Below are 12,250 nucleotides of genomic sequence, written 5' to 3'. Positions count from 1 at the left end.
AGAAGTTTTTTTTTTGTTTTTTTTTTTTTACCATAAGGAATAATTCTAGTGACCTTCTCCCCGCTCTTATTACAACCTGCTCTGTGCTCGGGAGGTGGTGCCCCCCTCCTAGTTTCAACTTAACTGTAGCAGCTCTAAGCCACCAAACCAATGACCCCTTATTGTATCACCTGAATTCAGATTCAGAGCTGATTAGAAAAAGATGACACATATTATGGCTCCAGATCTCAAAGCAGGAAACTGTAAAAGAACAACAAGAACAGCAGCAAAAAACCTAAAAAAAACATTGTTATCTAACAACAGTTAGAAAGCATTACAACAATTATTTTTCGCTCAACTGATTCAAAATTTGATTTGGAAAGGTATTTATTGTGTTGAGATGGAGTATTGACAAACTGAAAATTAATAGGAATCTATGGACTGTAAACATTGCATTGTGGTGCACAAATTTTCTGGGCTCATTTCATTCTCCTGCTGCCTTGAATATGATCAGCAACAACGCTTTCCAGGTACTCAGTCTGAACTGTTAAATTGGACCTGCAGTACAATGTCAACCCATTTTCGCTTTATGAATAATTAATCCCTTCTTCATTTCTTGGGAGCTATTTAATCTTAGCCAAAAAGCAGTTTTTGTCAGTTTTGAGATTCAGGGTAAATCATTCCAATCAAACATTCTCCTCAGGTAAAGTTCCAGTGACTTTCAGCGTATTTCTGCTGACTTCCTGCCATTAGACATAGCGTGGAGAGAGGCGGTTATATGTAACCCCCCCAGCTAGTCTGGAGTCAGCTCTGCAAAACTCTATGTAGGCCAGACCCCTGAGCCACATCCTAAGGCATAATTGACATAAGAGAGAAAGAACAAGAGGAAAGGAGGCTACAAGGGGCACATGCAAAGGACTGTCACAATATCCTATTCTCTGCAACATGCTGGAAAAAACTTTGCATTGAAGAAAAGACTGTTTCTTTAGAAGCTGCTGTGTAGAAAAGTGCTACCTGATGTATCAATAAGTCTGAGACAATCTCAAGGCCTTAAGAAATTAGGCGCAGTCGGCACTAGCCACTAACTATGTGTTTGACGGGCTAACTTTAAAATCTTGGCTTTGTCATTAGAGCTAATGAGCCCCCTAGAGGACTACCACCCGCAAGCTCAAAGCTAATCAAAGGAATCACTAAGTGAGAGGGAGACACAGGGCAAACAGTGTGAAATACTCTGCCGCACAGAACACCACCAAGTCCGCTGGCAAACTTCTGTTAGCAACACTGCCATAACCATACCTTCAAATAGCACGGTTTTAGCCATGCCGTTGTCCGAAATTAAATATTCGACTGTGGCAATGTAAAGCCTGTAAAAGCCTTTCACCCCCGTGAGCTTAAGTTGGTCTAACTACATTGTGACAACTAAAGAGAAAAATCCTACAGGACTGCAAGAATAGAGACACTTTAGAAAAGAGGCAGAAGAGAAAGTTGTTAGAAGAGGACAAAAGCTTCTGCAGCTGAGATTCAATAACAGCGCTGTTGACTCATAAGTACAACTCCAATCCCATTAGAGAGACTGTGCAGGCAATAATGAATGCAGGGACCTGCCACCTGATGCTGGAGGACAGAATTGATCCCCTCTAAGGCTGGCAAAAGGGAAGGAACTTTAATTGCCTTATCAGCATTGCTGTCAGTCCAGACAGGGTCAAGCAAGATGGCAAACCATGCAAAAGTAAAATGGCATAAATCTGTGAAAACAAAATTGATGAAAACCAAAGGGGATGCTGAACACGGGGTCTGCTTGTCATTTCAAACCTTGGGTAAGCTTCCTATCCCTGTTGCTTGTTGTGTGCCAGATTTTTAAATCCCAATGCCAATACATTTGGGGGGTGGGGGGAGGTTACAAAATTGAGCAATATAATCCAATAGCAACTATGTTGGAATAAACACTACCTTTGTGGAGATAAGGATATTTATCTTTTGCTCAGGAAATTATTGAGGTGTGCACTAATATTGCAAGATAAATTATAAATAAGTACAGGAGCAGTTCTCTCATCTGTATGTCTACAGCTAAGGTTGTGGGATTTTAGCCTTGAGATGAGTTACAGCACACCTGGACTTATAAAACCCTTTCATCACCTTTAGCCAGAGGAACTTCCATTGGAATGTCTTATTTACTTACTGACTGTACGGTGAAAACAGTCTGATTTTAATGTTGCAAGCTGGACAGATTACTACAAAGGTGAATAATTGATATGGTAATTAATGCTTAGCGCGTGTGAAGGTGCTATTTGATTTGACCATTGTGTCTGCTTTACAGTTTTTTCCCCCCCTCTTTTCCTTGTAGTGCTACATTATCTGAAATGATCACAAAGAAAGCAGAAAATTCCTTTGAGAGGAAAGGCGAGTAAAATGGCTCTTTGTACTTGTAGAGGTGCAGGGAAATGTTATTTGCAGAGACTTATGTACTGTTGGGCTAGCAGACTTGTTCTTTTACGTTTCCATACATGTATTAAAGCGTATTTAATACATTTTTCTTTTTTCCCGTGTTTGTTTTCCCTTAACAAACCAGACTATCGAACTGTCTTAATCAATTTCAAGTGACGCACACATTTATTTTAACTGGGCCACACACACATGCAACAGAAATTCCTAATTATATATTATATCATAGAATTTCAGCTGACTCCCTCATATTGGAACTACAATAGAAGAAAAGAACTCTATGATGCATCATCATTTGCACAGGAATCATCATTGTCGTTAAGAACGATCCGTGTCATGTATTTCCTCATATGATCAACCCCCCAGAGCAACGTGATGCTCTAAACCGTTCCCAAATTATTTCAGAGCCCACCGGACCCAAACATAAATCTCCTTCATCCTTCACACTGATTGAACTCATTCTTACCAACACCGTATGTAATTATCAATCAGGTGTCTTCAGCCAAGTGAATGATTGATGTGCCACTGCATGCGCTATCTCTGGCTGTTCGGTGATACGGCCACCATTAATTGTGACCAAGCGCTCTGTGAAGAACTTGGAGGCCTTTCTTTGTGATGTTGCAGCACTGTCTTGGGACAGAATCAATGCTACCCCCTCCTTAGATGATAAATGGTCTTATTTAAAAAATGCATTCACCTCTATCATTCATAAACATGCCCCTCTGAAAAGATTCAGGACTGGGAATCGTTCCAGTCCTTCGCTCTCCCATGAGTTGGCGAAACTTATCAAAAGAACACCGGTAAGCCCGTTCTTCCAGGCTCCTGTCGTTTGGCTTACCTTCAGGCAAAGTGGGAATAAAACCACAGCAATCAGGAATGCCAAATTCTCACTTCACTTCAAGAACAAATTCACCACCTGTGGTTCTGACGCAAGGAGGTTTTGGAAAACAATCAAGTCAGTGGAAAACAAATGTAGTTCTCCCCACCTGCCGAACTGTTATCAGTGATAAACCTGTGTGGCCTCTCTCCCCAGCCATCCTTTGTTAACTCAACCAAGGCCTTTACTACTCCAGACCTTGTTATGACCTCCGTTATTCAGCCTTCCCCATCCACCAATACTGGTTTCTCCGTCAAATCCCTCTCTATCTCAGAAGTGCAGGACAAACACATCAAGCTGAATCCCAATAAATCTGCTGGCAGACTTGCTGGACTTGATTCAATGCCCTTAAAAGCATCTGGCCATATCATTGCTGCTCCAATCAAAACAATATTTAACCTGTCACTAAAGCACTCTGTCTTCCCTCCTGACTGGAAATGGGCCATGAGTTTTCCCCTCTTTAAAGGTGGCTGAACTGCTCCAGACTCATTTCCATATTTCCATGCTTAGCCAAAGTTAGGGAGAAGCTCATTCATAAACAATTAAGCCACTTCCTTGTTTTGTAGCACATTCTGACCTGCAATCTGGTTTCCAGGCTGGATGTGGGTGTTCTACAAGCACCATGAATGTTCTACATTGGGCCATTTTGGGCCCGACCTTATTCTCCATCTACAGTACATTAATGATGTAGCCAAGACTGCTGGTAGTTCCAAGATCCATCTGTATGCTGATGACACCATCCTATATTCAGGTGGACCTTATTTTCCACTCCGTCAGGTCCACTCTTCAACTCAAGTTTATCTTTGTTGAGCAGTCCTTATATGCTAATAAGACCAAATGCGTTTCTTTTAGTTGGAAATATGATGCCTCCGGCCTTCCCACGATGTATAGTGCTGACGGCTCGGATTTGGACTATGTCAATTCCTACAAATACCGAGGCATCCGGTTGGATTCATTTCTGTCGTTCACCACACACATCAACAGCCTACAGAAAAAAATCTAAGCCAGAATGACTTCTCTCTTCTTTCACTTATGCTTCCAAGCAGAACCTCGTCAAGATAACAATAGTCCCAATTCTGGACAGCGATATGATCTACAAAATGGCACCAAGCACAACAAGACGCTCTTCATCACTCGGGTATCCACTCTGCCACGAATGCTTCTTTCTACACTCACCATTGTGATCTCCCTAAACTGGTGAGCTGGCCCTCCCTCCATACCCAGCGGCTCCATCATTGGCTCCAATGCTGGGAAAGACATCACCCTATCTGTCCTCTCTTCTTCACTTTGTCCATAATAATTTGTGCACTAGGTCAAGTGAATACATCAAGCTCACCATCCCCAGTATCGCCGCTATTTTTGTCTGCAACTCCTTTTGCTTTGCAGCAGCAAATGATTGGAATACTTTACAAAACAGCCTCGAGATTTCATCTTTGACTTTCAAGCTTAAACTCCAACAGATAATAAATGATTGTTGCTGTTGTTGACCACCCCAGATCTCATCTACACACATGCATTCATACGCACGCACACATGTACATTCCCATACGTACACACTACTTCTCCCCTCTTTCCTGTTGTTGCTTGCTCACTTATTCTTCTTCATACTCCTGCCATTTATCTTGTTATTATTTTACATGCTTACTCCTGTGTTTTTCTTCCTCCTCTTTTTGTGTGCTAGGTATGCTTTTATGTCTATATATATATATATATATATATATATATATATATATATATGTCTGTATTTATGTCCGTTCCCCTCATTGGGGCCTCGTGGCCCGATCATGTTTTTAAATGAGAATTAGTTCAAACATTTTACCTGCTAAAATAAAGGTTAATAAATATTGGGTCCTTATAGACCTCTCTAAAATCGCACAAACCCATTTAATTCATGCTTTGCTGATTTGTTTTTGGAGTGACCAAAAAAAAAAAAAAAAAAATACACATCTCAAATTTAATTACTCAGTTACACTCCAATTATAGCACAAAATCCAGGATGCAGAATCAAGTTTAATATTTGAGTTTTATTAGCATCTCACATCCATAACAGCTTGCATGTTGCACTTTTAGCTGATTAGCTCCCTACAAAGGCATCTGAAGTTGTCAGATTTGTTTTCCTGTTGAAGTCATTCATTGTGTGAAACGCTGTCAAAGCTCAGTTACACGTGCCAGATGTAGAGAGCATCTCAGTTTATGCGGTGCAGCGCACAGTGGAGACTCAAGACTGATGAGTGGCTGTGAAAAAGCCGTAGAACAGAATCATGACTAGTTCCAAAGTTACAGTTTTTGTGACTAATGTCCAGCTGCATGACTGTAATTCTTGTTCCTTGTTTGGCAGCTGGCACATAGAAGCATATTTGGGCTGACCTGACTATGCCCCGCCCCTGTACTTTGATTCAAGAAATTATAGCCCGACTTTATCTTGAAATTCAAACTAAACACAGTCAAACAGCAGTACATATCATGGATCTGGTCAGCCATTAGTGAATGACCACTTAATCGGCTACACACGAGTCTAGGAACAGTCTTGCTACTGACACTTGCAGTGTGCTAAGGATGAGCACAGTTTTCCTAAATGATCAATACAAAATTGGTTCTAACAGTAATACGACTGAGAAAACTGTCGGGCCCAGCGGCCTAATTAAGCAAACATCTCCAATGCATGGCTAATTGATAGTGGAGAGAAAATTAATGAAGAGCTCGGGGCTTGCTGCTGACAGCCAGCAGGAGCAAAATGCAGCGATGTCAGCAGAGTGCCCTGTAGAACTCCAGGTGACTGCCAAAGCCTCCTTTGTCATTTGGACAGCACACTTTAATCATAGATTTCACACCAGGCCACTGCCACCTGGCCACTGTAAAAATATACAGTTTGCTACAGACATATTTTGCAGGAACTGATCTCAAACCAGGTTCTTTTGCCTGCCAAATCCCATCTGTTATTGAATCTTCCATTGGGCATCAGTATCACATCAATTTTCAGTGTAACAGCCAACCCTTTCCTAATTGACTCAGAAGTATGAGCTAGAAATCCCGATATGAAATCAGATAAACCTTAAGGCCACTGCCAGCATCTCCACATAACCTGAAACAACCTGATTCCAGATCAGGCAAAAACAAACAAACAAACAAAAAAAAAAAACCCACCCCCAAAAACGAACAAGCTTCTGTCCAGCATGTCACTCATTGCACACAGAAGTTATTTAGATGGACAACACGCTGCTAGTCAGATTAAATGCAAACATTGGCCCCAAGAGATTCTATTAAACGTCTGCGATATATTTTCAACCACTCTCTGCGTCCCAGAAACAAGTCATTCGGCAGCTCTGCTTGACCAGGAGGCCTGTCAAGATGACAGTTCTTCTTTCATCTGCATATATAATTCAAAGACACACTGCACAGCTTCTGCACCAACTAGACACAGCTGACCTTAGAAAAAGGCTTCTCTCCAGCTTGAAAACTGCACAGAAGTCAAAAGCATGTACTCTATTGTCTACTCCCAGACATGTACACACAAGCAATGCAGTAAAAAAAAGGTTAGAGTTCCATAAAAACTCCCTCCAAAAAAAAGTGTGTTGCATCGTTATGCAGATTAGTTGAATAATGCAACAGAGGCTGTTAACGAAAGATTAGACCACATCAGCAAATCCACAGCTATGTCTATAGGGTTCAATTAAAAATGGATAAAAATCCAGTGACTTTTAAAACAGCCATTTAAGTAGGACTGTTCACATTAATGAAAGATAAATGCCCGTGCCCTGCGTGCACATGTGCTGAGTATCTGCAGGAATACTAAATGTAGCGATTGATTAAACTCTTTCCTGGACCATCCTGAGAGACAAACTACATTCCATACTCTGCCCATTGCCAAATTTGACCAATGCAGGTTTTTTAATGGATCCAGAAAGAACATCCCTTCTTCTCTTCTAGTGTCCGGGGAACAAAGATGAATAGCTCTTTTATTGCCCTCCTGCTAACACCTCTGTGCTCAGATTTCCCACCCCCCCTTCCTCAATCCTTTTCCATCTTCTCTTTGATGAATTAATATCAAATTGCATAGCCAGCTCTCACGTCTTGCCGATTGTTCCTTTTTTAATCAAATGTGATTACAAAACACTCCTTCAGAAAGACAAGCAGGCATAGTGGGAGAAGTGTGTGTGTGTGTGTGTGTGTGTGTGTGTGTGTGTGTGTGTGTGTGCGCGTGCTCTGCTGAAGTAGGCTGACTTGCAGGGCATTTCGTTGACTCTGAATTAGACTTATGTGCAGGAGTACAGAACTTCATATCCACATACACAACAAAAACACATAATTAAGTTGGTCTAGTCTGTCTGTATTTGACCAGGCATTTAGTTAATGTGTAATATAAGTAAAATAAACCACAAAGTGGCGCATGTGCACCTTCATTGCAATGGCTCCTGTGAATTTACAGAGCAACTGAGTTTACCACGATCTCTCATGATGACTGCTCTCCAGGTCAAACATGGATAAGGCTCGGCGCAGGCCGTAGTCAGTTAGCCAGGTGGAAAATTGGAAAATTCAAGCTGCAGTGAGCCATTAGCTAAGTCAAATATTATATAATAGATATAAAAAAAATAAATATATATCCCCAGTGAATTCCTCCTCAAATCCAATCTTTCTTAAAAAATAAAAAATAAAAAAATACATAAAATTGTTTATGAAAAATATGGCAATCTTATCTCAGTTCACTCTTGCTGATAAAACTGATCACCTTGGTCCAATTTTCTTGTGCATTCAGTGTAAAAAGCGCTTTCTTTATGTTTTGTTATCAACCACAACAATTTTCCCACCAACCTATCCATTTTATACCAATACCGCAACTCCTCTCCGTCTGGCTTCAGCTGCAAACTCTGCGACTAATTGGATCTGGCATGGTCTGTAATGACTTGCACTCTATGGGAAGCTTTGGGAAAAATCACCCCTCATTTCTTCTCTCATCATTCAAGTGACCACGTTCTAAACTCCAGAGACATAACATCCCCATCGCAGAAGAAAAGGGCAAAGACAGAAAATTGTTCCGGATACTGCTGTGGTGGTGGTTCTCAGTCACTGCAGGTCTATCTTTGTATGAATCTATAGTTTGGTCTGTGTAAAGCTGATGCATCTGCTCGCTCAGACTTCGAACAAGTGTGCAAACAAGTATGCAGTTTTTATTTTTGGAGGACTAAAGTTAAGGACACTTTATAAATATTTGGGAGGATCGTGACTGATAATTGCTGGCTGTATGGTTAAAACCTCAGGCTGGCCATTTTTAATAATTAGTTTTTATTAAAATGCATTTTTAGAATAATATCCAGCTGGCAGGTGGAAGTTGTGGAAAAGAAAGAAAGAAGAAAATTGGCTGTTCAGAGTGGCATTAACGTTCAACTTTAATGTGAGAAGAAAAAGTACCAGCACAGAGGAAATCAGCAAACCTTTTCCATCATGCCTCATGCCTCCAGTCAAATTGAGCTGTCAGAGGAAGTGGAGTTCCATTTTAAGTTTAACATGGCTTGGCTGTAACTATGGGGCTTGGAAAATCAAGTTCATAGACCAGGGACAAATTTGTCTGCCACTATCAATTATGCCCAAGTTAAATTGTCAATACATGCCTGTGTCTGCCTCAGCGTACAGTATTAAATCCCCCGATTCCCCCCAACTCCATGCATGCTGAAAATGTTTTGGGTTTTTCTTCCTACCTCTTTTTCTCCACTTCATATCTGCTTAGGAGACGCTGCAATCCACCACATTTGAAGCCCTGGAAGTGGGCTGCAGGGGCACCGACCGTGACAATGTCATACAAAGCATCTGTGAAGAGAGAGAGGGAAGAGAGGGAAGTGCTCAGATGTCCTGGAAGAACTTAAGGTGAGAAAAAAAATTCTTCAAAAATATGACAAAGATAACAGGGCACAACAGATAGCAAAACTTTAAATTCAATAATATGTGTATTATTAAATTTAATTTAACTGTGTTTTGTAAATGAAATATTACAAAACATTTCACATATGTTATTTAAATTAACTTCATATCATAGGTTGTTTTAATTTTTTTTTTTTTTATTTTTTTTTCAAAATTTTTGATCAAGTACACATTTTTTGGCTTTTTTGCCTTTATTCTGATGACAGAAACCAACCAAACACAGTGTGAGGAGTATCATGTACAATACAAAGTGATACAATTATGTGATATCCTTTTTATTATGCAAAGGATTCAGTCTGTGGAATTTAGAGAAATGTGTTTCTATTGAGCTCTTGGCTTTTATAATGTTTTTCTATTGGTTTTGCATTATTATTACGGATGTGACATTACACATTGTTCTAAGAATTTTGTGGTATGTGTTTTTGGTCTCTGTCCAGCATGGAGTACTGCATGTGAGGCTAGAGAGCGATACTGGAGATGGGAATTGATCCAAATTCTATGAATATACAACAGAGTTTTGTTTCTGGACTTTGAGTGACATTAAATCAGTTGAGAGGTGGTGCTCCCAGGAAGTGCTACCTTCCACAAAATACACAACATTCACACAGAATTGGCCTTATGCACCAACAAATATGCTTCAGTAGGGGCATGGTATTATTCCCCCCTTTGCCTGGATTTTTTGCTTGATTTATATCGTGTCTTTATTGTTTCATTACCAGTCGTCCCTCTCCAGCCATCTTTTGGTCTTAATGTAGTGTCGGTTCCATGCTGAACCAGAAGGACGGCCAATGTCACAGCACCTCATTCCAATTTGCACTCCACCATCAGAAGTAAATAAACACTTCACAGACGGCTAGGCGGGCACAGAGGTGCTTACAACAGGCCTTGTTTTGAATGACTAATGGATAGGACTGACAATTAAATTACAAAAAAAAGGAAAATAGGAAGGGGAGAGAGGGGATTATGGGGGTGAATATTTGGCGTGGTGTCAGCGCCAGGTCAGTTAATGAACACCCCCGGGAAGGCAACAGTGCACAGCTCTGACCATAGGAAAACTTAGCTTGAAAAATCGTTGAAAATATAAATTAACGACACAACGTAGCCCGAAGTGTCACTGCAGAGCTGTGAATGATATGACCAATAGCTTCCCATGCCTGAACAACACTACAATAGACCAACAGTGGTTTGATGTTAGGGCTTTGCCATCCACTGCTTCTTCCATTAATTATCCCTGCGCCTTTGCCATGAGGATCCCGATCTGCCAGACGTTTGGTCCCCTGAGTTTTCAGATGTCCAAGTTCTCTTAATTGGTTCTCCCACAGCAGAAGCACACTGGAATATAATTGTGGGTTTCAGCACATCAAGCACAATGACCAATTTGCTGCTGATTTGCCTGCCCTTCCTCTCACACCACCCTTTTCTCAATATATCAGTCACAGAACAAGCTAAGTGCAGAGAGGACAATGCGTCTAAAAGGGGAAACTGTGGCCGTCGGGATGAGTGGTTATTATTCATACTTAACCTGTTCCACAATCCTGTTTAACAATGACAAAATGTGCTTTTACTTACCCAAATGTGTGCCAAATAATGCTTTCACTTTAGCTTTGTCAAGCCGAGCTTTTCAGGCTGGGTATATTTTGCAGTTGTCCTTTTAGAGCAAATTAATACTGGGCTCGAAGAGTTTTTTACCCTGATTTGCTTTTCTGGCTAGCTGATCAATAGACTAATTGAAAATTAATGCTTCAATGGTGGTGAGTGGATTTCATAGCTTAACTCAAGGAAATGCATCACTTCAGAAAATCAAATGGAACAATAGAGCAATTGACTACAGCTGGAAACTGAGATTCAGCTCCATAAAGGAGCAAGTTCATGTTTCCTATGCATGATTGCAATCATTTATTCCACATGTTTTTCCTTTTCAAATCAAACAATGTGTAATTTAACAGTAATTCACTATAAGAAAAGGTTATTACTGTAAATTAAATGTAGACAAAATCACCATTTTATTCTTCTTGCTGTCTGTTTTTTTTTTTCTTTTACTCACAGAAGTATCTGTTTTTAAGCCTGCACTCACTGATGTAACTGAAGTGGACAAAATTCTAGAAATTTCTCTTGGTACAGAATCCATATCTGAATCAATATCGCTATTTATTTATTTTTACAAGTTTCCAAACTATGTTGTATAAAAAACACAATTTCACAATAGAATAAGCAATAATATTGGAGTGTAAAGTTGGTGAAGGAGCAAAGCATTTGTCAGCGGCTCTAAATCCTCTGCCTTTTCCAAAAGAACACATTTGGCAGTGTTTGCAAGTCGGAGGCTTGTGTGGGAATCCATCCTGTTTGGTTACAGTAACTGGGGAGATGGGATCTGGAGAAAAGTCTGAGCCTCTGAGTATGTTGTGTCATTTCATGAAGACACGCCACTAATGCCCTGGCCAATGGTTGAGCTATTCATAAGACAAAAACAACAAGGAGTCAGTGCCTGCCATTTTTTTTTAATCTCTAAAAATCATGATACCTTTGACTCCACTTCATAGGTCTTTAGGAATATTTCTTTTGCATTCTGGATCTTATTAAATACCGCATACAGCAGGGATGAATGCAGAAAAAAAAGGAAAAAGACGGCTGAATGAAATCCACCAGCGTTCCCCAGCTGAGCCATATAGGGATGTTGTGGCACGCATCTCATCAGCACACATTTATGCTCTGTGTATTCCTATGATCACAATTTTACTTTATACTTCCAAATATGGGCTTCTGGACACACCTGTAACATTTCTAGATTCATGCTTAAATTATATAGAATATTATTTTCATGCTGATGGAATTTTCCTTGCGTTGTTATCATACTGATCAAACGTATACATTTGTATGAAAAAGACAGAGATTAGAGCTGGTCATTGATTTATGACATGGATATGTAGTTTTCTTACAAAAGGAAATGTGCCACTGAATAATGCATAAGCCAATGTTAGGAACAACACGGAAAGTGTTAAAGCTCTCACATTTCTGCAGACTGCATGTGTCCATTGATGT

The 12,250-nt window shown here is 40.2% G+C and overlaps 1 protein-coding gene across 1 annotated transcript in view; it reads right to left on the bottom strand.

Annotated features, from left to right (window-relative positions):
• inpp4b (inositol polyphosphate-4-phosphatase type II B) overlaps window positions 1–12,250 on the bottom strand; it is a 119,009-nt gene that overhangs the window by 24,679 nt on the left and 82,080 nt on the right. The window contains exon 11 of the mRNA XM_029512084.1: window positions 8,992–9,100. Within this exon, the coding sequence (XP_029367944.1) occupies window positions 8,992–9,100 (109 nt within the window). The remainder of the gene's footprint in view (window positions 1–8,991; window positions 9,101–12,250) is intronic.

Source organism: Echeneis naucrates, chromosome 1 (assembly GCF_900963305.1).
Source record: "Echeneis naucrates chromosome 1, fEcheNa1.1, whole genome shotgun sequence".
NCBI lineage: Eukaryota > Metazoa > Chordata > Actinopteri > Carangiformes > Echeneidae > Echeneis > Echeneis naucrates.
Note: the sequence above shows the minus strand (reverse complement) of the source record. Positions and strands in the feature narration are given on the sequence as shown.